The 27,502-nt window shown below is 42.5% G+C and overlaps 2 protein-coding genes across 9 annotated transcripts in view; one reads left to right on the top strand and one right to left on the bottom strand.

The window, feature by feature from the left end:
• Positions 1-2,243, top strand: part of JAK1 (Janus kinase 1) — a 54,470-nt gene extending 52,227 nt beyond the window's left edge. For both annotated transcript variants that reach the window (XM_027463789.3, XM_027463788.3), the window contains exon 25: positions 489-2,243. In XM_027463789.3, the coding sequence (XP_027319590.2) occupies positions 489-590 (102 nt within the window). In that variant the 3' untranslated portion in view covers positions 591-2,243. The remainder of the gene's footprint in view (positions 1-488) is intronic.
• A 1,403-nt stretch (positions 2,244-3,646) lies between these two features.
• Positions 3,647-27,502, bottom strand: part of RAVER2 (ribonucleoprotein, PTB binding 2) — a 37,473-nt gene continuing 13,617 nt past the window's right edge. Inside the window, exons 3-14 of one of the 7 annotated variants that reach the window (XM_027463790.3) lie at positions 22,641-23,110; positions 20,319-20,510; positions 18,927-19,053; positions 17,850-17,926; positions 14,290-14,394; positions 13,981-14,092; positions 12,635-12,891; positions 10,327-10,438; positions 9,807-9,952; positions 7,734-7,823; positions 7,043-7,171; positions 3,647-4,379 (exon numbers count right to left, since the gene is read on the bottom strand). In XM_027463790.3, the coding sequence (XP_027319591.1) occupies positions 4,233-4,379; positions 7,043-7,171; positions 7,734-7,823; positions 9,807-9,952; positions 10,327-10,438; positions 12,635-12,891; positions 13,981-14,092; positions 14,290-14,394; positions 17,850-17,926; positions 18,927-19,053; positions 20,319-20,510; positions 22,641-23,110 (1,964 nt within the window). In that variant the 3' untranslated portion in view covers positions 3,647-4,232. Of the gene's footprint in view, positions 4,380-7,042; positions 7,297-7,733; positions 7,824-9,806; positions 9,953-10,326; positions 10,439-12,634; positions 12,892-13,980; positions 14,093-14,289; positions 14,395-17,849; positions 17,927-18,926; positions 19,054-20,318; positions 20,511-22,640; positions 23,111-27,502 lie in introns of those variants that run through there. The other 6 variants (XM_027463791.3, XM_027463792.3, XM_027463793.3 and 3 more) reach the window with 6 other exon arrangements.

Genomic DNA, 27,502 nt, shown 5'->3' with positions numbered 1-27,502 from the left:
GGCAGTGCTGCAGTGACTTGGGAGGAGGGGAAGGTGAACTGCGGCTGGGCCCTGGGCTGGAGGGGCTCAGGACCAGCAGGCCTTGATTGCCAGCAGGCTCCTGGTGCCCAGACCAGTGCTACATCAGGCTGTCAGTCACCATCCCCTAGCTCCAGGTGCTGTTGGTTAAGCAGTGCCCTAGCCCCTGATAGGCAATTAGTAGCTATTTTGACTAAACAAACACTCCTGAAACTGTAATGAAGCTGTTACATTGTTTTCAACTGTTTTTGTTACTGTGGCATCTTCATACATACACCTTTGCATAGAAAAAACAAACAAACAAACAAAAAAGCCCTGCTCTCAAAAACTTGCCAATTCTGAGCAGAATCCTTGGCATGTTTCTATTCTGTGTTCTTGACTTCACAGCAGTGGGAATCAGGTCTATGATGTTCGTTGGAGAGATAAATTGTTTCACTCATCCTTTAAAAACTTCTCTTTTTTTCTGCTAGGTTGACCAGCTGATGAGGAAATGCTGGATATTCAAGCATGATAAACGGACAACCTTTCACAACCTGATTCAAGGATTTGAAACAATTATGAGCAAAATATAATTATTTTTTTTATAATGTCAGTGCTTTAAATGTGTGTCAAGATATAAATGCCCAGACCTTTCATTTTTTAACTACTGTAATTTGTATTCTGACTGTGCTAATGTGTTCAAAGGATTATTTTTCCAACAGGTTTCCTTTTTTATTTAGTCAACAGTTGGATCAAATTGATTTAAAAGGTATGGCAGAAACAATAGCTTCAACTCCTTTTACGCCGGTTACTGCAACACCGTTTCACCTCTATTTAATTTTGGTCTCGCTGCAATTTGAACTGTCCAGATAAACGTGAGCTGAAAGAGCAGTGTCAAAAAATGCTACAGTTCTCAGTGCATGGATCTCAGTGCAACATGTAGCATTTAAAACAAGTCTGTGGTTCACATTTATTCTGTGAACCTAGTGGCCATAATAGAACTTACAATTTTAATGGCGTTTTTGAGGAAGCTTTTAGGAAATTTTGGCTGAGGTGCACTTACATTTCAGTAACAAAAAAACAACTTGGGCGCAAAAATTCAGAGAAAGCAGTAACATAACTCTTCTTAAGCCATTTGCAGTTCTGCGCTCTCAATCATATTTTTAAAAAAAGCTTCACCATCATGTTTCAAAAAGGAGAAAAAAAAAAGCATGAATCAGCAGGTATAGTTATGTGTTTCTTTGAGAACCCCCATCATCTCTGGATAAATGCATTTGCTTTTCCTAACCCGTCTGCCCCCCATTACCCATTTCTACCCCCTGAAGCTTCCACCAGTTATGTAGCTGTTAACCATGCCAACATGTTGATCTTCAGCTTGTGTTGCAAGTGAGCCACAGTGCACGGTGTGGGGAAATGTATGCAGGAAAACCTATAACTACTTTGGGGATAGAAAAGAAAATTAAGCCATGTACAGATGGGGGGGAGATAATTCCCCCAGCAAAGAATAATTTTGTAAAGGAGAGGATTGAACAAGAGGGAACTGTCCCTAGGAGAGGGAAAGAACACCTCAGGCACAAAAAATAGGTGTCTTGTTATCAGCAGTGCCATCACGGGAGTGCACACTGTACTCTTTTTTTTTTTTTTTTTTTTTTGTCAGTTTTGGCCAGCACGTTAATTCATTTTAGCAGTTTTTCAACAAAGCTGCTCCCTTGATGTAAGGTGATTATGCTTTAAATAATAGCACTGGCCTTTGTTTAATTTGACGTAGTCTCCAGCCATATGCTTGTGAAGTATTTGGTTGACCAGGACTGCCAGAGCCCAGCTGGGGCAGACTGGGACCAGGGAAGTTTTATTGTCAGGACCAGATCCAGCATTTAAACTGTAATTGAGTCAAGTGAAGGAGCGTAGTCTCGTTTCGTACATCTGTCAGTCTTTGATGAGCAGTAGTTTAACTGGAAACCTATTGCTGACCCGCGTCCTAGAACTTGGGCAATACTGTTTTTCCACCAAACCTGGATTTTGAAAGTGCTTTGAGGAAATAGTTCTGGCAATAACAGAGAAAGATGTCTTTAAGTATCTATCTATATATATATATATAAAATTGTAATTATGAGCGGCAACCAGGTCAGATTTATTTTTACAGTATTACCTGTTTTTTCTGTATGTCACGTATGAGCCCGACTTAAATCTGTAAGCACTTTGTTACTCTTTATACGAAGAAGTTAATAAAGGTTTTTTTTTTTTTCCTCCATGTGTTTCTTTTTACACAATCTATTAAAGATTTTTAGTGTATATTCCATAGTAGTGCTCAGAACATGTCCTTAAAACAGCCTTCCCCTACCTTACATGCTCACTTTAACAGCAGTCCAGCGATGGTTCTGTTCCACAGGACACCACTTTAAAGGTGTACCAACAATTTATTTTAATTGAGAAGGTTAACAACTCGAACAAGTTCCATATATAAAGAGTTTGAACAAAATATTACAAGTGAACTTATCAATACATACAGAACCCCAGAATAACTAAGTCCATAAATTGCATGGCTAGGTGGCTGTCTTAGACTTTCCTTCCTGTGTGCCCAGTGCAGACTATCTTATCTAGAGAACACAGTGAAGAAGGAGAGGATTATTTTTTTTTAAGCCTTGAAAATACATATCCTGGTCACATCACAAAGCTTGAGCTGCCATTTTAAGACTTTATTTAAAAAGAAAAAAAAATCTGTATTGAAAAATGGCTTCAGTACTGTCTACTGAGCTAGAGCAAGAGTAAGAAGGCCTGTGCTGGTGCCGTCTTAATGGCATCATTCAATTAACTCCAAAATCATTTGCAACAGGATTCTAGGGCAGCAAGCCCACACTGTCCATCACAGTTGGCCAGCTCGTAATTTGTCACAGACACTGATATACAAAAAACAACAACAACAAAGCTTTCTAACACTTCTGCTACCAGGATTAACAGCTGGAAACAAAGCCTCTACCAAAGGTGCTTAACTAATAAGCCAAAAACTCCAAGTCTTTTTAAAAACTGAAAATCAAAAAGAAATCCAATCAAGCTACCTTGCTCAACGAGCCTGCCTACACGGGGCTGAGCCAGTACTCTGTGCATGAGGTGAACGAGTAAATAGCTTTCCCTTTGAATAAGAATTCCTTTGTGCAAAGGGCAAGCTGTAAGAAGGAACAAAAACTGGAGCCAGGATGCTGTGCTCTAGCAGGCTTTGGGTTGCAGCAAATTTCTAAAGACACTTGAAAAAAAACAAACCACACACACAAAAAAGGATGGAGAGCAGAAAGGCAGGATTGAAGAAGTCATCTGAGCCCATGAAGAGTGCTTCTGCTCTACGTCTGGCTCATCCAGATTCAGAAACATCCAGAAAGAGTGAACCAGACAGTGTACGCCTTCTTCCCCTTGTGGTTACCCCTAACAATCACCTACCACGTCCGTGTGTTTCCAGCAGCCCTACGGTCCTGTTGCGAGGAGATTTTTGGAGACTCCACAGACACTGTTTTACTCTCAGCTCCGTTCACAAACTACATTACTCCAAGGAAAAGCTGTGGATTCTTTGCCTAGAAGCAGATAAAGGTTACTCCATCGTTGAGGTGTCACCTATCCGAACACAATTTAGCATTTAGGCAGCACACAGCATCGCATCTTACTTAAAACAAACATTTATTGAAAACATCACAGCGACTCTAGCGATACATTTGGTATACCTCCACTCCAGGATTAAGAGGAAATATTAAAAATATAAAGGTTGTAAATGCAGAAGTCTTAATCCTGGGATAAGTAAGCTTGAAAAAAAACCCACATTCTGAGTTAAAAAAATAAGAAAAAAATTACTATTAAGACTTTGTCTTTTAAATTCCTCAGCGTGAGGACTAGAGAAAGGACCATCACTCCCTCCTCAGTATTTTTATTGCTTTCAGCTGATAAGCTACCAACAATTACCAAGTTACTTCTCTTGGTCAGTTTCAGCCCACTGTTAATTTCAGTGGTAGACACAAATGGAAACACCATTCCATCCTTTCACAAGGCAAGGCAGATTACGGAGAAATGGCTAACGTCAGACCGATACGTACAGGTTACTTGGCGAATTTGCCCATTACACAGCGTTGTTCCTCTTGGGATTATTTATAACCCACGCAGAAAGAAATTTGTCTGAAGTTAAGGCAGCAATAAATAGGAGAGGTATGAGAAGCCTGCCTTCGCACGCCGAGGCAGGGCGGATTAGTTGGGTCTCAATAAACGCGTTTCTTTTTCAGAGAGGATTCTGTGTAACGCATGGCTGAGCCCTGAGCTTGCTGGCCAATGTACTCCACCGGGCCAGGTTCTGGGGAGGAAATGAGGTACGAAGAGCCTCGCTTCTCACTTCTCGAGGGAGCCACCTAAGGGCAAGAAGAAAATAAGTTGACACATGATCCAGAGCAACAGCGTCAATAAATAAAGCTCCAGTCTGTGAATTACCACGGACCAGGAGCCAACAACGGACTCCGAATGCCCGGCTCCTGCTTTACAGCCCAGCTATACACAGCGCATGAGTCAGTGGTTGTGCCCTTTCCCTAAAAAAACAACCATAAATGCACCGGTGCCCTGCTGTGCATGCATTTTTGTGAGGGCAAGGGGCTGGCTGGGCCAGGTGGCCGTGCTCCACCACACGCGTGCACAAAGCAGCAGCTCGGTGGCCATGCTGTCAGCCTGCGGCGTCACGGCAGCTCCAGGCACCGTCACCCTCTCAAGCAGGTCCCCAGTGGGCCACCCGGTGCTCCTCTTGCTTTTCCTGAAGAGCTGAACGGGTCAGCCTGTCCTGGCACGGCTGTTGTTGCACGCAGGATTTTTAAGGACTCGTTTCCTGGCCATGCCAAAGCGTCTTTGTGTTGGGGAGCACGGGCAGCCAGCTGCCGCTCGCAGGCATGGATTTACACATGGTACTGATGTGAAGGCAAGAGCAGTAAAGCTGTGTTTCATCAAAACTTCAGCAAAATGCCTCACACCCACACACAGGAAGTCCTGGTGACCCCGAACAGGGTTTCTGGTGAGGGCACAGCTCCCCTAATCCTGCCACAGTGCCCTGCAACAGGGGCACCCCAGGGGCACGCGAGACTCACGTTCAGTTCCCCTTTGGGAGGCATCAGAGCAGGGAATTACAAAATCCCCAGCACCTACAGCAACAGAAGCTACAGAGAGAGCTCACCACCCTCATCGGTGAGCGGTAACCACTTCTCTCTTCCCCCAGCGTGCCCCTAATTTCATTACCAGTCGGCTCAGATGCTCACCTTGCTCTCCAAGCCTGCCCTATCTGCCCTAGCAGCACCGGGCCCTGACCCGCTCGCATCCCGCTCCACCACAGCGAGCAGTCTGCATTCGGTCTGGCTCCTGGATCAGATGATAGGGGTTTGGCTCACGTTGGGATGAATATTTTAGGAACCGTAACACGCCACACAAACCGGGAAACTCATTCCTTTATCAAAGGAACAGCCAGGCTGACCGAGTGCCTCCGAGCCAAACATTCCCCAACAAACCTCTGAGGCTCCCCTTACTAGGTCACAGCGGCAGCTCGAGTTACCCTTTGCAAATGTCCAGCTCCATTTTGGAGAGCGCTTGTCATTATCACAAACAGGAATTTGCTCGAGGAAAGGCTCCGGTTTTCCCCCTTCCTCTCTCCTGTGCTTTCAGCAGCTGCGGGGCCGCCGGCCACGAGCTCTGCCCCTGCTCACGGTGCTGTGGTTCCTACAAAGCCCGGCCCCGCAGCTCAGAGCAGAGGGAGGAAAACGCATTGCAGGGCTGAGGAGAGAAAATGCAAAAAGCACAGCGGGCCCCTCGGCCTGCCCTCCTCGCTGAGATTTCTCTTTTAGCTCTAGGAATGAGCGCAGTAACTGGCATTAAGGCAAATGCTGCTGCTGGGCAGCCCGTGCCAAGGGATTGCTCTCCTTCTGCCTCCTGTGGAATCTGGCACTCAGACAGACGGCAGGGCAAGCTGCTCAGCATCACCCTCACACACAAGCTTTCCTCTGCAGACTGGAAATGAACTGGAAGGCAGCAGCTAACTCACACCCCAGACTTCTCCCTGATGCCGTTACCATTCCCCGGTTCCCAGTTGTGTCAGAGCTGCCGGGGAGCTCAGAGCACGGCCTTCACAGCACGCAGACGGAGGCTGCACGCGTTCAGGCCTGGCTCACCTTTATCCCCAAACACCTCAAAGCCAGGTCCAGCCAGGCCTCATCTGCTCCCATCCTGCTGAACCAGCCTCCAGTCAGTCTCAACCCTACAGCCTCCTCGAAGCTGGTCCTCACCCCCCCATAGCCTTTCTTCACCCCTCAGCAGTTTTATCGATGGAAACCAGGTGTCTGCTGGGTCCAACACTGCTCTGCTCGTGGAGTCTGACAGAGGTAGGCTGCATCTGACACGTTACATACTTCAAGTGCAGGCTATTTTACCATGTTTTCCCTCCCAGGATGCGGTTCACACTGTTACGGAGCGCTGCCATAACCTCATCACTCCACTCCACAGCTTTCACCCCAGGGGCACTCTGCAAAACACGGCCCTGTCTGCACAAAACAAAAGCCCAGACAAAAAAAAAAAACAGACAAAAACCATCTGAAAACAGCAGGAACCCTCCTCACCCTCTGTCGCCTCTTCTTTCACCTGCCTACTTCAAGGCACCTCTGCAGGTTGGCCCTCACGGACACGATCTATCCCAGGAGTTTGTTGACAAATGTCCGAGCTGTCCCTGCCCGTGGGTTTTGGTGCCTGGTGGGCACTGATCCTTCAGGTGCCAGAGGCTCCGAAGGGATCTGCCCCCCTCAGATTTCATCCATCAAATCCACCAGGAGCCGCGTGTGCTCTCTACTCTGGATCCTGCCTTAGTTTGTCACGGGTCCAAAGTCTACAAAAAGCATTTTATTTTTCCTGTCGAGGCTGGGGAAAGGACTGGGCACAGCTGGGCCTCCGAAACCCTCTCGTTTACCGCTTATCCACTTGGTGGCAGCATAAGACAGAGAGGAACGCCTCCACTGCATCTGCAACCGCTCTGCTCGGGATCTCCTCTCACCTTATTTAATGGGTTTTGTGGAGGAAGCTGCGAGCTGCCTGGCTGGTATGATCCCTGGGCTCCACTGTAAAATGTAGGCATGACCTGCAAGCAGGTACTGTAGGCTGGGTAAGATCCACCTGAAGATTCCTAAATGCAGAATGGGATCCGTGATAAACCAGCACGTGAAGGAAAATAGGGTCAGGCATTCATGTTTACTCGATACAGCAATGAGCACTCAGCAGACAGAAAAACATCTGAGTCCCACTCTGTTGCTAAAAACACGAGTGCACAATTCACAGCAGCTCAGGCATGCAGCAAAACGGAGGATTTCTTTTTTTTTTTTTTACTTTACATAATTCCCTTCTTTCAAAAAAAGTGTCCTCATTGCTCACACAAACCTAGGGCTATAAAATGGCCTGGGGCAGGCTTTCAACAGCCACCCTGAGAAATAACGTTACGGTGTCCTGTTTCTTGGTAGAGTATTTTAATATCCCCCTGAAGGGAGTAGGTAACTTCAGATGGAGGGATTTAAGGATCCTGGAGCACGGATCCTGGAGGGTGGCTGTGCTGGGACACCCTGCAGAGGGAGCGGGGCAGGGCTGCCCTCCTGGTACCAACACGTGCAGCAGTGTCGGCAGTCCTAAAGCACCCGTAGGGCTGATGGAGCAACAGCCAACGGAGACACAAAGAAAATAAAATTCGTTCTCACCTCAGAGGCTTCATTTTCAAATTCATCGACTCTTGCCTGGGTAGAGTTATATGCCTGAGCATAATGCTGATACCACTGCTGAGCAGCCTCCTATAAAGGAGGAAAAAACCTCATCCCATTAGCTGTCTACTAAGATCCCCATAAATTAAAACAATTTTTATATGACCTCAAGGGACATAAGAATAAATTAAAAGCAAAGCTCTCAAAGAAGCTTAAAAACAGGGTTAATATCAACAATAAAACTCAAACCAAATATTTAAAACTGCATTAAGTGCGTAAAAGATACCCAAGTCCTTGGTCATTGCTGTGACACGGGAGGAACAGGCAGCACAAATGGAGGTGAGTGATGGCAAGAGGCATCTCTGCACCGCAGTGACACCACTGGAGCTCTTCATGCCTCCAATACTAAAGGTGATGTTAAATACTCTAACATTGCAATACTACTAACTTTTTTTTGACAGCACACTTCAAGGATTCGGGGATGCAAACTACCTCCAGGAAGCACCAAAATGAACTTAAAGCCAACAATCAGACAACAAAAATATTCGAGATGACGTCAGTGCTTGCATGATACACACGACAACCACCCGCGGGTCACCTCTGCTGCTCCTCCGACCCACACTTGTCACCAGACCCGATCTCAGTGGGAGCCTGGCCCACACCCAAGGTCCCCACGGCAGCCAACGCCACGCAGTGACCCCGTCCCTGCCAGCCCTCCTGGCTGAGGGGACACCCTCCTAACACAGAGCAACCCCGTGCCCACCTGCACGCCTGCTCTCTGTCCTCCAGACCCCACCGAGCCTCACAGCAGCCCTGCTCTACCCCCAGAAGTCCTGGGGCAAGGCAGGGTTCCTCACCACCAGCCCAGGAGGGCAAAGGGGAGCACAGCGTGTTTCTGTCTGCCTGCTGTAGGATGAGAGATCAGGAGACCCTGGGGAAGAGGGAACACTGGGACAGGGCAGGAGGAGAGCTAAACACGGTCAGGATGGGTGTCTCAGAGCACACCCACGAATTTTTACTACAGTGCAGTTCTCATATTTGTTTTGTGTACAACTGCATTTCTACACTGACTGCTGATGGCTAACAGAAGTACAGAAATGTTTCACAAAGCGTCCCAATGTCTGTGAAAACCTTCTGGAGGATCTTGAGGAGACTCAGGGGGATCTTCCTGTGACCACCAGCACCTGACGGAGGTGCAGGGAGGATGGGGCCGGGCTTTGCTCCGTGGTGCCAGGACAGGAGGCCCTGGGCATGGCCTGGGAGGTGCTGGGGGTCCTCGCAGGGAGCTCTGGGCTGCCTGCACCTGGGCCCTCACCCTGCTCAGGGGGTCCCTGCTGTGATTCTGCATTGCTTTCTGTATTACCACAATTCTCCGGACCAGGGGCAGCCCATCACCTTCATGGCCGCGCTCTGACCAGCAAACGGTACACACGGTGAAGAAATCCCAGGCAGTGAATCCAGCTGGCAGAGGCTGTACAAATTCCCAAAGCTACACAGGAACTTCTGGTACACAGAACACACTCTTCTCTGGGATCTAGCCAAAGCTCAAGAAAACTTTAAAACTGTCTTGGGAAGGGAAAGAGAAAAACTTCGTGGTTTTGAAGAGAGACAAAAGCCAAGCTGGAATGTACAAGAGAATCATTATTTCAGCTGACTGAACTGAATTCAGGTTCAGAGGAAGCAATCTTCCAATAGTTATGACCCCACAGCAGGGAACGCACCAGGGTTTTTTGTCAGTGACATCAGGTAAACTTCGTGCTACATCTGTTCTGTACCACTGAAAGAGATGAGCTACCAGCATAGAGGACTTTCAAGGTTCAATCTGAAGAAAAGGGTGGGCTTTGGTTGTAGCAAAGCCTAGGACTCCTTACAAGCGGTTCATGATGTTGGGCAATGCTATTCAACTGCATGCAGGGCTATCAGCCCACGCGTACCAACAGGTGCATCACAGGTATAGAGGGAAAACAAGGAGCAACTCAGGCAGGGATCTCCGAGCAGCCTGCCAACAACCCTGCTACCAGAGCTCTGAGTGGCAAACCAGTCTTCAAAACAAAGTGCTGCAAAACGACGTACCTGTGTGTACTCTCCATGCTGCTGGGAGTAATTAAAATAACCTTCCATCCCATGTTGTGATGTAGCTCCCTGAGAAACAGCAGCATCCACGATGTTGTTCGGAAGTCCTGTCTGCTGTGGTGGACTGGAGGCTTTGCTGGCAATTGCTGTTTGTAACATAATGAATACACACGGTTCAGTTAAATTCCATAAATTAGGATGCACTAATGTAATAGCAATATCCTGGGATGACAACAGAAGTTTGCTAATTCAGATTAGGCTGTGCTTAAAACAGTGCTACAAATAACTGAAAGGATTTCTGTAAGTCTATCTACATCAAGCTAGCCCATCAGCTCTGAAAATCTACCCTTCTCACATAAAATAGTAGCCATGAGGATACTACATTGTGATTTTAAGACAGAATTCAATATTTGCTTTGAGATAAATGCTGTGGTCACTGGAATTACCTGCTGAACAGAAGAATGATTTGTACATTTGGATTGAGGAAATTTTCAGCTAAAAGTGATGAATGTTTGCTTACCTGGAAGACATATACCAGGCAACACACTTGCCAAATTCAAGTAGGGGTTGGTACTAAGACGTATTTCTTTTGGCGGTTCTCCTAGTAGTGAAGTCTGTTTTTTCAAAGGAGTCTGTGAAATAATTGGACAGATCAGTGTGCATTATGTTCATACAACATTTGTGGAAATCAGATAAGTATCTCTGCATGATTTTGAAAAAAGTCTAGCCCTATGAAATATAACAGGACAAACTTTTAAAATAAATACTGGGGACAACTATCTAGACATGTTGCCTACACTTTCTTTGACAAATGATTTTGTAGGAATGTTTCTCTTTAAACTGTAAGTTACTGAAGGATATTAAACAACAACAAGAAAACCTTTTACATTCAATAACCACCATAATGCCTCCAGATGCAGGTAGTCAGCATTTTGTACATGGCCAGGACAAAAACAACTCTAGTCCCCCAGCAAATGAAGGGACAAACGAACCCTGGCCTGGAGAGATGACACCGTCTGTGATCTGCCATTATAACACATCTTACCAATCACTCTATTTATAAACCCTTACTTAAAAGAGGAAAATGTTTATGAGTGGAAATGAAGCATCAGAACTGACTCACTTCTCCAAACCACCAGAGTGTTTTCCTATGAGGGACTAGGAAGGGTACACTACCCGCTTATGTCCCCTTGACAGGGAAGAGCTCTCTGTGGAAGAGAAGAAAATCTGTAGCTATAGACAGAGTGTAATGGGAGAGAAAAGCAAAGCTCATTCCAAGGGAAAAATCATTGCCAACAGCTGCTGGTTTCAATAACCGAGTGGCTGGGTAAGACAAAACATTACATTACGCGTATGAGCAAGAGATTTATGCACAGCATTAGAAAAAACACCAGAAATACAGAGGAAATAAGTAGCTATGGCAAGTTACATAGCTTGTCTGAAATAACAGAGCTCAAAGATGTTTACAAAGCATTCTACTCGACGTTTAGTCTGCTCGTTTTTTCTAAGTCCATTAAAGAAAAACTCCATTACTTTAATGGATTAATGCTATTTGCAGTAAAATAGCATTAAATCATCAACTTTTCAAAAACTGTGAGCGTGGTTTTTGAAGACAAAAAACTTCAGAGTGCTGAAATCCTTTCTCTCGATGCAAAAAAAGGCATTTGAGATAGTACGACAGTACGACTGTTCAGTATCAGGACAGGGCTTGTGGACGTCTTGCAAAGGAAGTGATTTTTGCTAATTGGGACATCTGTCTACTGCTGCAGAAAAGGAGACAATTAAAACATCTGCCAGGATTTCCGAGAAGAACTTTTCCTGATAAATAACATAGGTATTCATAGAAATAAACTGAGTATCTAGACTTCTAATGGTTTAATTACATTTCCTTTTAACTAAATGAAATGCAGAAATAAAACACTGATTTTATATATTTATACACAAACACAGTGTGTATTTTATTCAAGTGTATCTACCCATAGGTAAAATCCCACTTCATTACAGTGAGAATTGATTTAAGAAGCATACTTTCTAAAGTAGAATCAAAGGTGTCTAACAAACACAGACACCACTGCTGTGTATAATCTGATCACTTCAGGTGCTCCAAAAACATGTAGGGAAAACTCAGATCTGATACCAATTAATTAAGAACTTGTCAAAGTACTTCTGCATATTATTAAAAAAAAAAAAAAAAAGTAAATGCGTAGATCAAATTCTGTTAGTGACAGGGCATGCTGAAAAAATTCCAATAGACCATTTTAGTCCCACTTTAATCCCATCCCATTCCCCTCCTGCCTTCATGGGAATAAATATTAAAACTGATTTTAGACTAAGAAAATGTCAGCTATGCCTAAGTGTGTACAGATTAAAAGTGGAGAATTTACACACACACAACATGCACCATCTGGAAGCCCAAAGGCCCTATGTGCCAGCAGAATTGCTCCTGATTAGTCATGTCATTCAACCACAAGTTCAATTTTCAGTCTTTAAAAGGGACACTGCCCTTGAGATAATTTCATCATCAAATACTATGAGGCATACACAGGGGAAAAAAAACCCCTCTAGCACTGTAAAAGATTCCTTTGTTAATTCATTTGGACCACCAAAGAGCATTATTGTTCTCTCTCTATAATTCATAACTGAAATGACCTTAAAATGTCTCATGAATGATCCTGTGATCTAACAAATTTTAGTGAAGAAACACAATAAGCAGTCACAGTTAACTCTAAAGGTTATTCAAAAACAAACAAACAAACAAACCCCCACGCAAGAAAAAAACATGAAAAGTACCACAAGAAAAGGAACTGATTACATTCAGTATTCCTTACCCCCAAACTTGTATCAGTGCTTTTGAGTTGATTTTGCTGTTTGGCATGACCAGCCCGCAAGGCTCCCGCAGGAAGATTTGTTAAGGTCTGATGATAAGGCTGTGATCCTGAGACAACCGCTTCGGTAGTTGATTGTTTCTCTGGAGCATTATTTTGCCCTGGTAGAGCTTGTCCAACAATGTGCTGATTCGGAAAGAATGGCAACATGCCCATCCCTGCTGCTGCTGCTGCTGTTTGAATTGTAGGCAGATTAGATGTTGCAGTCAACCATAAATGGAGAAACTTTTCTGTTAGACAAGATTTATCAGTACATTTTGTTTGTGGTTTTTAAGTGATGCAAAAAAACACTTAGAGATCTATTTTACAGCTGTACAAGAACACTGACTTCTGATGATAGTTTTTGTTCTTTTACCATCCTAGGAGCAAACCTTGTTTAAAGGTAATTCTATAAAAGAAAACTAAAGAAAACTATAAAAGAAAGTTACTTTCAAAAAGCCTCTGAACAACATCTTTAGAGGGTCCAGTGCTGGAAAGCTGGGAAAACCCCTGACTTCAATTTGCGTTAGTAAAATTCTTTACAAACTAAACAGCTAGAAAGTATCCTCTACAATTAAAATCTAGACATTCAGAACAGGTTTCTTTTTTTTTTTTTTTTTTTTTCCCCACAAGAAAGGTTTTCCTTGCTACTGGCTACTACCATTAACTTAACTGCATGTGGAACTGCCGAATACACATCTCTGTGGAGGAAAGAAGAAAGATGCTCTAAGCAGTATCACGGCTCATCTTGCTTCATAGAAATTGAGGGCATCACTGACACAAGAATTTTGGTATCTGTCACAGACCAGATATTAAAGCTTAATAAACTGAATGCTAAGAAACTGTTTTTCCAGTACTTCTCCAGCTACTCAGATTTATCTTCGTTGAAGTAACAAACCCCAAAATTCTGATCCTAAATATAACATATTCCACATGTACGAGCATGGTAGTAACTGAGCAAGCAGAGTTTTAAAAACACCTGCAAATATTCAACAAACGGCACAGAGTGCTTTTTCTTCCTTGAGTATGAGGTGAGAGAAGTCAGGCACAACAAAGCAAGGCATGTCAAGTTCGAATGGCAGTAGCAGCCTGCTAGATCAGCAGGCTATAGCCAGTTATATAGCTATATGCCTTGTTAACTTGCCTAACTATATAGCTACATGACTTGCTTTATTGTCTAGCTCTATGCCTACCTTCCTGTGCAGTAACAAGGTTCAAACACATTATTGCTTTTGGTAAAGTGGGAGAAAGTAAGGCGTTTAATTTCAAGGTATTTTTACTGATTTGGTATGAAATAAAATGTCATTTACACTTAAGAGCTTCTCCACGGGTTCCCATGCCTGAAGTCACTGATGGCATCACTCCTATTCCCAGTACTGTCTGAAGTAGCATTGTTGGAGGTTCTCCCAGCAAACCCGGTTTCTGTAAGGAAAAATAGAAAACCATGTAAATTATTAACATGTCTGTAGCTATTTCTTACAACTTTCACATTCAGTTACTTTTTACATATGCTAAATAGTTAAATTATACCAGATGAAAACAAAACCCACACCACTACACAATTATTTATCAGTTCTAAGAACATCCAAAGACAGCCAAAATTAAAGTGATGACCTTACACTATTGGCCTGGACATTTTCAATCTTCATCAGTTGCTGCTGTGGCAATGGCAGGTGAGCAGGGCTCTGCAGCAGTAAGTTAGATGCACTGCCCAGAACTGAACTCTGAAATTAATAAAAGAAGTGTCAGCTGACAGTCATGGAAAACAATATATTCTTGAAACATTTTCAGATGATACCGCTTACAGAAATTTAAACTAGTTTCTGAATTAATACAGCAAAGGAACATACCTATTTCTTCCACATAATTAAATTCCTGATTTGTTCACAGCAAGTGACTTTAAGTTCTTTCAACCTCTTTCTCCTAGCGATTTTTTTCACCTCACAACCACAAATATGTTCTCTGATGGCTTTTAAAGGATCAAGAGTATAGTCCAAATATAATCCAGACTTCACTGAAGCCCCTGTGTCTAAGCCAACAGGGAAAGTTAGATGTGTTTGAAGCCTCTGCAGACAGACTAGGCCAGGCAGAGATATGGGAGTTACCTACAGCGTGCCAGTAAGAAAGATGAGACACAAGGACTTCGGTGGATTATGAGCTGTATGAATAAGGACTTCATTGTTTGTTAATGTTTGCATTGTGTCTTGCATTGCATTTATAATACATAATCTCTGTCAAACATCTACACAGTTTCCAGGACTGTTATAACTGGCAGGGACTCTCAACCCTTGCTTTGCAGTTGCCAAACAGTATCATTACTTTCAAAGAGGAATATCCACATATGTTTTTATCCCCCCTTCTATTTGGAATTATCTACATGAACCTCTCTTCCAGAAACATTAAAAAGCTGACAAATTGTTGGCACCGTGATTTATAAAGTCTACCAAATACTAATAGTTTTCATTCAAAGTTCCTGGACCATCGGTTGCCATCACAACTGAGACACTTCATCAACAACCTTGGGGGCACCGTGGTCAGACTCTGCCACTGGTATATTCAGCAATCTGTGCTCGGGCTTAAAAGAAGACTTACGTCCACTCTGTATCACAAAAGCATGTTGTAATTCATGCAGCTGAACACAGGCTTGAAACCGTTTTTCTGGCAGCAGCTCCTGAGAGTGATTTGCCAGACAAAAAATGAGTTGCTCTACAAACCTTCTTGTACGGCAGTGCACTGACCATGTCAAATCACAACCAGTAGAGCCTTCCTTGTGGTTTAAAACTTCCTATACAGGAAAGGTCACCAAAGCCAGGTAAAGAAGCTAAAAAGATGGCAGCTCTCAGGATGTATGGCTTTGCAGATCTTACGTTCTCCTGCAACACGCCTCACACATATTTTCATGCCTAAGTATCTCTGTGTGGTAGGGTCAAATTCGTAAGGGTAAACCCTCTCTAGGCCTTTAACATGGTATTTTCTTAAACAATTCCTTCAGAGTTTTTCTAACTCTTTAAAACCTAACACAATACACCAAATTAGAGTGTCGCACAAAATCTGATGAGCTGCAGTGCTGGATTCTGGACTCAGAAACAAGCAGCCTAACACAAAGAGCCATATATACATCAGTTGTGCCTCTGCTGTTTTAATTGTATTAGCAATTTCTGGTAGAAATTAGCCATGGCTATTTATGGTCACTAATGCATGTTCTTTCTAAACTTCACTATATCAATAAAGAGAATATGCAAAAGTTCACCTGCAAAACTTTCAGAAATAAAAGACTGGAAAATCAGACTGGTTAGATTCCTCAGAAGAAAGTCTCTGGGTTAATAAAGACTTAGCTGGATGACTCAGGAAAACACCACTGCAACAGCTCAAAATGCATTGTATTGGCACATGATAATTGTAACTAAGAGAAATTAAAAGAAAAAAGTTAAGTCATGCTACTTCCAGAGCTGAAAGAGTACTGGATGAATAACCACTTGTTCAAATTTCTCTCTGTTGATTTTTTTTTTTTTAATCAGTTATTTCATAATGTTGTGGCACAGTTATTCTAAAAATATTTTTTATACTTATTAAATTACTTTACAAATCTTTGAACATAAAGCAGCAAAAACAAGACACACAGGAAGCTGAATCAGCGTGTGACTGAGGAGGTAGTGGGGAGAGTTAAGCTAAGACACTGTTTGTTCTTGAATGCTCTATACTGAATTTCGGGACAGTAACAGCAGTGACCTGGTTCTCTGGCTTTAGAGAATACTCTGAAATAAGTCACTGAATAACAGAAAAATGTGCCTAATAGAAGGATCTGGGATAATCAAATCACTGTCAGTAAAATTCAGGTTATTAGATCAGGTTTGGAGCTAATTAAGTGACAGGAGGCTCCCTGGAAGTGAATTAGACAAGTAAGTCCATCCAAAAAGAAAGAACTAAGTTGTTTGGCTACAGTACTCTAAGCCAAAAACACTGGATCATCATCAATCACAGTTAGCTGTGTAGAACATGCCTCTCTCCAGCTGTGATTAGAAAACATTCACATTGCCTTCCAAGGAAGCATAGATTCTCCAAGAGAGAGCCCCAGCAACTAAATATACCAATTGAAAATGTCATTTAAATACAAGAAGTATAAGCAAATGATGATATATTTTTTTCATTGCACAGGACAAAAGCAATTCATTTGATGGGGGAAAATTAAATAACATATTTCACATTCATAATGGATATATTCACCCTGCGGTTTTTTAGCACAGAAGAAAGAGAAAAGCTAAATATACTTAATATAATGAGTAACTCTGTATTTTAATTTAGTCTTTTTAAAGATCTATTAAGTCTATGTTTGCCAAAAGAACAGCACAAACAAGAACTAATAACGAAGTGGATTTTTAAATGGGAATTTCTGAAACATCAGAAATAGTAAGTCAAAACAATTGACTAGTCCCTCAAGGATACTTAGGAATAACCCCCTCTGTTAACATTAATTACACATTTTGGCTCCTGGCAGAGCTGGAGAAATCTCTGACAGAACCTCGATATAAGGTGAAAGCTACACTGGTCAAATGAACTGCTATGGTTATGGGCGCTATGTTAGCTTGTTCTCACTACTTTCTAGGACAAGTTCATGACCAATATCCCTTATAGGGTCTTTCAGAAATTCTGGAGTCCATATGGAAGTCCCATCAACTTTACAATGAATTACAGATACTCTGAGAACAATTGAAGCAGCCTATAGACTTTTGTTTTGTTTTGCTTTTGTTGTTGTTGTTTATTATTATTATTATTATTTTTACTAAGAGCTAACGTTTGCAAGTTACTATTTTTATGGCATATATAGCACATTTTGGTTCTTTAGAGTTTTAAAATGAAAACATTGATGCTAAACTTCTTGGCTTGAATAAAATAAAAGAATTAAGTCTCTGTATGACATGTAAGTAGCTTGACTTTTTTTTTTCAGTTATTGCTACATCAGCAGATGTTAGCAAATAAAAAGCTAGGCTAAGGTAAAATATGTCACTTGTGAATAGCAAGCAATCTCCTGCTCTTACATCACCGTAGGAACCTCATCATAGAGTGTGTTTTTTAAAAGACTGCTTTAGTAAGCTCACTTGATCTTAGCTGCAATTTTTTGAAAATTTTAAAATATTTTTTTCATGCTGAGATCTCCAGAAATAACTGTTTTGACACCTACCTGATGAACTTTATTCAGCTGTAGAAAAGGAGGGCCAACTGCTGTATTTATAAGGTGAGGAAAACCTGTTCCAAGAACTGTTTTAGAAACAAGAAAAAGTTGCAGTGACTTTATAAGTTAGTATAAGTAATTACTTATCATATAAGTAATGATCTTTATAATAGTTATTCTATATTTTTTAGATTTGGTATCCACAAAACTTTCCAGTATATAATGGGGCATTATAAGGAAACCTTTCAATGCAGCCAGCTTTGATCTGCAATTAACAACACATTAGAGATCAAAAGTACTTTCATGGAGCTCCTCTAAAGCTGGCAGTTTAGCTCCGAGGCAGAAATGCCTGCAGCTGATTGCCAGACCAGGGCATTAGCCAAGGTGCTTTGAAACACATAGTCACTTCCCACACCATGTCTTTGTATCTTCTGGTGTTATTGTAAATACGGAGACGTGAGAAGCAATGTATTGTACTTGTAAATAAATGTATGGTATATGTAAATACTGTCGTATTTACATCACAAACTTAGCTGTCCTCCACTTTCCACTTGAGTCTTCAAATTATCCGTCTCCACTCGTGTTCCTAATACCTTCACTATCAGGAATATGATGATTGCTTAAAACATTTATTCACATCCATCCTAATGGGAAGGCAGAGAATGCTTTGGGCTCATGCTGTTCCTACTGTTGTGTACGACAATGGTAGCATACAAGTGAATAATGACTTTAAACTGCAATCAAGAGGAGAGACTCTTGGACTGCAAATTCAGATCCCAGATCAGATTTAAAGTTGCAATTTTAATTAAATCTGCAAAAGACATTTCATTTTAAGCCTAATTCTGAATGACACTGAGAGACCACAGAATTAATGTAAGAACATTTCTATAGCTAACACTATATTCTACCCAGACACAATAACCTATCAAATCATCTTTTTACACTGTATAAAATGTAATAAAGTGTCTACACAGACACAGTGTCTACACGGATTTTGAAAGAGTATGGGTGCTTCTCTCCTTATCAGAAAGCCTTGTCTCACTAAGAACAGGGTTTCTTTATTAACCCCTTTGTAAAACAACTTACCAGGTTTAACAGCATGTCCACGCAACTGGGGCTGCAGTAGTATTTGCAACATTGCTGGATTGTTAAAACTTTTCATAATCTGCACTGCATTCGGCTCTGGAAGCAATCCTTTTCTATTGTTTCTCATCTCAAATTGAGAGATACAAAAATGTTACAAACAGGAGATAACAAAGAATGCATTTACATCCCTGGAAAAAATCTATTTCCTTGAGTAAGGAATCATAAAGATCGAAGTTCAAACATCCAGATCCCAAACCTAAACAATCAACTCCTTCCACTTTTGTTCTCTAGAGCTAACTGGCAATACCTTCCAGCACTACCTCTCCTCAGGTAATATGAGTGTTGTCCTTCTCACCTTTCTTCACCTTTACTACATTTCTACTTTCACACTTTTTCTGTTGCTCCCTAACATATTTAACAGCATCTCGATGTTTCCACCCTCCCTGCAAGATTTTTTGGAGTAGCTAAAGGCATAAATCACAGGTCAACATGGCAACTTACACATTACAAATTATTATTTTTTGGATCACAAAGAGCTGAAAGTTGTGTAACATTAATGTACATATTTTATTTTACACAAAAAAAATAATCCAGTCATCTGCTTCCCTCTCCCCTGCTCCTTTTCCTTCAAATGAAACGACTAACAAACTACTCCTCCAGAACTTCAAATGTATCGTTTTCCTGAGAGGCATTTCTTTTTTTCCCTTTTAACCAAGAAAGTGTTATCAATAAAGGATACAAGAGGCAGTGTTAACAAAAACTCATGCTATCTTGTAATAGCACCACGCATCTCTTTTATGAAGATGTGGGCTAAAGCTCTCAGAAGTAACGAAACTGTTCTGCTTCTACTTTTAAGACAGCTTCTTGTAACACTTATCAAATCCCATTTTCTAGGAAATAATTTGATATGACAAGTGGGTATAAAAAGCTTTCTTCTATATTGAGCATGAAATTAAACTATTTCTCCTACCCTGAAATTTATCTTAAAATTGACAAATTCTCGTCTGTTTTAAACCAAAACTAAAACTCTGTTTTAGCTCATCAAATGTCTCCACCTCAATTTACTTTTGTTTTGAACTAGAACAACTTCTCTTGCAGAAAATTGATTTTAATAAAATCCCAAAGCTATGCAAGTGTAACTTTGTAATATCTTCTAGCCATATTTCACCCTTCCTCCTTGCAGTATATTGCCTTCTTTAGTCTAGGAAACAGACTGAGTTAGGCTGACCAGATAAAAAACAGTAACAAACAACCAAACAAAAAACCCAAACAGCTAAGGTTTCCAGAAGCTTGGCTACTTTTTGTAATGCAAAGCAGTGAATCCCTTTCACACAACACATGTTGCTCAAGGTATAACAAACTCATTCTGAAAACAGGTTTGCAAAATCTTACCATCCTTTGTGCTGCTATAAGTGCTGCTAATGTGCTTCTGCCTGGCGCTCCTGGAGCACAGTAGGACACCTGGATTCTCTTCCCTTTGATAATCATGCCATCGGTGACTTCTTGCACCTTCTCAGCCTGCTCTGCAGTTTCATACTCAACCACTGCAAAGTCGCCAATACAGCTGTCTTCATCCTGAGCAAACTGAAAAAACATTTCACAACACACTGAGCGAAATGGAGAATTTCAGGAACCGTCTTGAAATACGTTCACCTATCCCCTGCAAAATACTTTGCTAAAAGTTGACGTACTATGTTAATGCCTACCCAAATTAGTATGTTTCTTTTTCAAATGTGCTAAATATAAGTATCATAGCTTCATATTAGCTTTGGCATGCGTGCTGTGTCTACTTGAATTACCACCTTAACTTCCATGTAATCTCATGGAGAACCTGAGTTGTGAAATATATTTAACAGTTATTTAACAGAATAAAAAGGGTGAGAAGAAGAATTTAAATACAGCAGTGTTCTACATTTTTATTTTATTTTTAATTTTTATTTTATTTATTTATTTTTTTTTCAGGATAAGAATTATAAACTCTTTACTGTTCAGTTTTCAAGCCTACAATAACACAAGTGTCATTCATCAGACTGCATGATAGCTGTTGAAACATACAACAATGCAAATTCTACTGCTATATACTGCCTTTTAGGAGAATCTGAAGTCTGTGGCTGTATTTAGTGCCAACAGAAGATGCCAGACTGATCAATCAAGCAGACTGGAAACAGGCTTACTTGTCAAACAATGCTCTGTCCTTTGTTTGCAGAGTTTTATAACAGAATGAGCAGATTTAAATCAAACAAAAAAATGGGAGTGAAAAGGGAGGGAGTAAAGCTTAGGCAAAAATATCCACTCCCAAAATGATCAGAAATGACCCACTGACACTGGTTGTGAAGCAGAAAAGTAAAAACCTCTCTAGATTTTAACTGGAAAAAAATCCACAGCCTATTCCCAACAGTTCGGCTGCATAAAGTTACAGTAACAACTGAAATAAAAATCTCAGAGATTTACAAGAAAAGAGAGGTTATAAAATCTTCAATGCCATTGCTAAAGACTCACCTCCAGCAAGAGCTCTAAAGAACACACATACCTTGATAAATATTGCTGGGGAAGCTGATAACAGCCTCTGGATTATCTGACAGCTGGAAGAATGCCCCAAACTATAAGACTTTAAAACATTGATGTATTTAGCTAATTAAAAAAAAAAGATTAGACAAGTGACTTCGTTATAGCACGCAATACCTTATTTCAGAAGAAAATACTGGGGAGCACAGGCTGCTCACCCTAGTAAGCAGTGAAGTGAAACAGAAGTCAGAGACATTCAATCCGGGAAACAGACACGAGTACAAAATAACAAGGGATGGGCAGTTTCTGGAAGGAATTACTTGCAATTTATTCCTCTCCCCATGTACTTGGATCAAGCTAGTATAAGGATATGGTGCTGACAACAAATTACTGGGGATCCAAAATAGCACTAAAGAAAATGTGCTGGCCTACAGGTGGATCAGGCCTTACTTGAAGCTAATCCCTAAGCAGCCTTCCCAGATACTTAAGAAAACAAAAAACAAGTGAAATCATACCCAACTGTGACTACACACAAAGCTTTCTTTTTACTGTCTCTCTAGGTATGTTTGTCTGCAGCGCTTCTACAAACGACATTTTGTGTGGTCTAGCATCTCACAAGCCATAGAGACAGAAAGGAAACCTTTATGCATGCAAAGGCTAGCAAGGATCCACCTCTTCTGCACCTGCAAGCTTTCCAAAAGATGCAGCACTTCTATCCCCATCAAGCCCAGTGACTCATTTTCCCCAGTTAAGGAAAAACTCATTAAATATTTGCAGAGGTTTCTTAAATGTGTTAATTTTATACATTTATTCTTCCTGATCTCCTTGAACTGTTGCACTTACAGTATTCACACACTCTGGCTTGCTTTACTGAGCAATAAAACCATCTGCAACATTTACTTTAGAAGTTCTCTAAAATATTTCTAAAATCATTTTCCATAAAATACATGAGAAGGGGATGTGCTATAAACATTTTACTGGTGCTTAAGGGGAGCGGTCTCCTGCAGAATTCCCAGATGACATGTAACAATCACTGTGAACCCGGACCAATAAAACGTTTGTACCACAACATATTTTGCAATGCAGATGCATACTCATTCACCACTTGAGTGGAAAATAAAAGGATAAGACAGCAAGCAGTGAAGTACACCAATACAGAACTGTTTAAATCATGACCTTGATCTTCCAAAAGATACATATTCAACATACCTGGCAGAATACAGGTTTATATTTCAGTGAGAAAGCCTGCATCAGTTCTTTTGAATCAGTGTAGTCTTTTTGCAATTTATCCACACAAAGGCACTTGGAGTGAATAAGACTTGTGGTCAGCTGGTTCACATCCATCCACTGCGCGAAGAGAGTGCTCTCGTCTAACTGTTTCCCCAGAAGTTCCAGTCTCGCCTTCGCAGCAGAGTCCTTCTTCATATATTCCACAAAACCATAGCCCTTGGAATGGCCAGTAACTTCATTATACACCAAAAAACACCTCTCGACATTGCCATAAGCACGTACAAGTTCTTCAAACTCTTCTAACGTAAACGAAATGGGCAAATTAGTGATGCACAGCAAAGCATCCGTTGGTTGGAGTTGCACGGATATTTCTTTTCCCCGAAGAGAATACTGGTGAAATTTCCGAATTGCATTTTGAGCCTGCTCTCCATTTAACAGAGTAACAAATGCTGTAAGAGACCAGAACAAGTTACATCGCTTATTACTCTACAAATAAGCACTATAGCCCCCCTCGCCTCTAGGAAAAAACAACACAAAACCCAGCAGTAGAAGTTAGAGGAAAAATAAGAGTTTGGGATTTACTCTGAAGACACAGTACATAAAAAGAAATGCTGCAATATATACTTAAAAATCGGAGAAATGTAGATACAAAATATACAAAACCTCACTCCTTGTAACACGTCAGTATTTTACATCGGGGAAACAAAAAGTAACTACGTTTTCTACTTAGGTCAACATATTGGTGATTCAACTACATTTCTTTGAAGGCAGCATCCATACATTCTCACTAGGGATTTACCGCATCTTTTCTGCATTTTGAGTCTCTAGGATATTTCCCAAAATTGCAGAATCACAGACCGGCAGAGGCTGGAGGCCAACCCCTGCTCAAGCAGGACCACCAGAGCTGGGTGCCCATGACCATGCCCAGCCGTCTTTTGAAGACGTCCAAGGACAGAGACTGAGCCACCTCTCCGGGCAGCCCGTGCACAGCACCAAAACGTTTCCTGATGTTCAGAGGAAACCCCCTCCGGGTTTTGCTTTGTGCCTGCTGCCTCTTGCCATCTTCTTCCCACCCTCTAGAGAGGATGTAACAGTCTGCAGTGAATCAAGCAGGTGGAAGATCATTTACGGGTTTTGTTCTTGAGTCCCACTCGAGGGTGCAGCACAGGACAGCCACTGGCAAAATCTTTGGTTCACGTAAGAGAAAGAACAATGCAAGTCGACAGCTCTGGCTGAGACACCCTCAGCACTGTCAGGCACTTGTGGACACAGGGTTGGGCACTGGACATCTTTCATACCCAAAGTGTGAAGTATCACCTCCAGACAGCAAACATTTTTCTGCTGCAATTGAGCCTTCAAGCCCACAAATCTCAGCAGCAAGTACCACACGAATCTTTAAAATGTGGCAGTGGGTAGGTAGTACCTGCAGGATTTGATGCTCTTTTAACCTTTGCTGAGCTGCTGATCTTCAAACCGATCTTACAGCTGCTGAATTTCCCTCCCCAGAATTACAAGTGGCTGTTGGTTGTTGTTATATTTTTATTTTACTTTATTTTATTTAACTGCTTCTTCTGCTCAGTGGGCACGGGTCCTGGTGATGCCATGGCCATGTAACAGGGGACAGAATGTTGGCGGTGGCCGTGTCACAGGGGGAGCAGCTATAAAAGGGCCGCAGCAGGCCAGTCCGGCCAGTCCGGCCGAGGAGCAGCCAGATGAGTGTGGGCTGAGGAGGGAGAGGAGAGGCCCCCCATGGCAATGAAGGGCGGCCGCTCTCCTCCAGCTGTTTTTTTTTTATTATTTATTATTACAGATAGAATCCTGGAAAAGGACAGAGCAAGACCATGGCTACAGCCTTCTTCCAGCACTCCGCTGGAAGTGTCAGCTTCTACAGGAGAGATCCCTGGACTCCATGGCCACATGATAAGGAAGGTCAACTCCCAGCCCCTTCCCATATTGTGCCGCTGGCACCAACCCCATTGACGTTTTGTTGCCCATATTTGCTTCTCTCCTAGCCTCACCGCTGGACACGAGCCCAGGACACAACATTCTACAGGAGAGATCCCTGGACTCCACGGCTAAGGAACGTCAACTCCCAGCCCCTTCCCATATTGTGCCGCTGGCACCAACCCCACCGATGTCATGTTGCCTGTATTTGCTTCTCTCCTAGCCTCACCGCTGGACACGGACGCAAGCCAATGACACAACATTCGACAAGAGAGATCCTTGGACTCCATGGCCACTTGCTAAGGAAGGTCAACTCCCAGCCCCTTCCCATATTGTGCCGCTGGCACCAACCCCACTGATGTCTTGTTGCCCGTACTTGCTTCTCTCCTAGCCTCAGCGCTGGACACGGGCCCAGGACACGACAACATTCTACAGGAGAGATCCCTGGACTCCATGGCCACATGCTGAGGAAGGTCAACTCCCAATCTTCCCATATTGTGCCACTGGCACCAGCCCCACTGATGTCAGGCCACATCAGAGTGGGGCTGGTGACAGGGTGGGCCCAGGAGAGGCCTGGTAGTAGACATGGAGGTTCTCTTGTTGCCTGTACTTCTCTCCTAGCCTCACCGCTGGACACGGACGTGAGCCCATGACATGTCAATATTCTACAGGAGAGATCCCTGGACTCCATGGCCACATGCTGAGGAAGGTCAACTCCCAGTCCCTTCCCACGCTGTGCCGCTGGCACCAGCCCCACTGATGTCACGGCCACATCAGAGTGGGGCTGGTGACAGGGTGGGCCCAGGAGGGGGGTGTCACAACACACAGGGGTTCGCTTGTTAGTGCTTTTGCTTCTCTGCTAGCCTCAGCGCTGGACATGGACACGAGCCCATGATGCCACGCTCCTGGCCGCCTCTCCTTGATGCACCGCTGGAGACGCAGCAACATCATACGGGAGAGTCCTACAGAGGAGCAGATGGTGCCATCAGCTGCGGACGAGAATTCTGCAACACCTAACACTTGCTATATGAACTTGTCTATATGTAACCTTTTCTTAATAAAAGAACTTTTCTTAATAAAATGTAATTTTGAGAACCACCATGAATTGTGATGAAGTATCTTTTAGTCGTTTCCTGCTGATTTCCTGTATGCTGTTCTCCGTTAAAGACCAATGGAAACTTAATAATACCCATTGTTCAGCCATGAGGCCATACTTACACGTCAATCCCTTGTATGCATAAAATATTAAACTGCTCCTACACATGTCTAGAATTAATTCATTTGGGAAGAACTCAAAAAGCTAGAACATTCTATCTTGAAAATAAAATGAAACTGGAAAACCAACCCACAAAAGGTATTGTTATCCCTTCACACTTTCACAGAATCACAGAATTTCTAGGCTGGAAGAGACCTCAAGACCACTGAGTCCAACCTCTGACCTAACACTAACAGTCCCCACTAAACCATATCCCTAAGTTCTACATCTAAACGTCTTTTAAAGACCTGCAGGGATGGTGACTCCACCACTTCCCTGGGCAGCCTGTTCCAATGCCTCACAACCCTTTCGGTAAAGAAGTTCTTCCTAACATCCAACCTAAAACACAATTATCACTTTTGTAAGAGTCAAAAAGCACACAATATTCCTAGCTATCCTGAACCTAACAGCAGCACAGAATTCTTTGTCGTAAATCAGATGTCCTAGTACAATTACTTATACAATGCTTTTTATTTTTTCCCCCTTTAGAAGCTCTTGTAATGTCCAGTAACTTCATTATACACCAAAAAACACCTCTCGACATTGCCATAAGCACGCACAAGTTCTTCAAACTCTTCTAACATAAACGAAATGGGCAAATTAGTGATGCACAGCAAAGCATCCGTTGGTTGGAGTTGCACGGATATTTCTTTTCCCCGAAGAGAATACTGGTGAAATTACCAAATGGCATTTTAGCCTGCTCTCCATTTAACAGAGTAACAAATGCTGTAAGAGACCAGAACAAGTTACATCACTTACTACTTTACAAATAAGTGCTATAGCCCCCCTCACCTCTAAGAAAAAACAACACAAAACCTAGCAGTAGAAGTTAGAGGAAAAATAAGAGTTTGGGATTTACTCTGAAGACACAGTACATAAAAAGAAATGCTGCAATATATACTTAAAAATCGGAGAAACGTAGATACACAAAACCTCACTACTTGTAACACGACAGAATTTTACATCGGGGAAACAAAAAGTAACTACGTTTTCTACTTAGGTCAACATATTGGTGATTCAACTACATTTCTCTGAAGGCAGCATCCATACATTCTCACTAGGGATTTACCGCATCTTTTCTGCATTTTGAGTCTCTAGGATATTTCCCAAAATTGCAGAATCACAGACCGGCAGAGGCTGGAGGCCAACCCCTGCTCAAGCAGGACCACCAGAGCTGGGTGCCCATGACCATACCCAGCCGTCTTTTGAAGACGTCCAAGGACAGAGACTGAGCCACCTCTCCGGGCAGCCCGTGCACAGCACCAAAACGTTTCCTGATGTTCAGAGGAAACCCCCTCCGGGTTTTGCTTTGTGCCTGCTGCCTCTTGCCATCTTGCCATCCTCTATAGAGGATGTAACAGTCTGCAGTGAATCAAGCAGATGGAAGATCATTTACGGGTTTTGTTCTTGAGTCCCACTCGAGGGTGCAGCACAGGACAGCCACTGGCAAAATCTTTGGTTCACGTAAGAGAAAGAACAATGCAAGTCGACAGCTCTGGCTGAGACATCCTCAGCACTGTCAGGCACTTGTGGACACAGGGTTGGGCACTGGACATCTTTCATACCCAAAGTGTGAAGTATCACCTCCAGACAGCAAACATTTTTCTGCTGCAATTGAGCCTTCAAGCCCACAAATCTCAGC

Source organism: Anas platyrhynchos, chromosome 8 (assembly GCF_047663525.1).
Source record: "Anas platyrhynchos isolate ZD024472 breed Pekin duck chromosome 8, IASCAAS_PekinDuck_T2T, whole genome shotgun sequence".
Lineage (NCBI taxonomy): Eukaryota > Metazoa > Chordata > Aves > Anseriformes > Anatidae > Anas > Anas platyrhynchos.
Note: the sequence above shows the minus strand (reverse complement) of the source record. Positions and strands in the feature narration are given on the sequence as shown.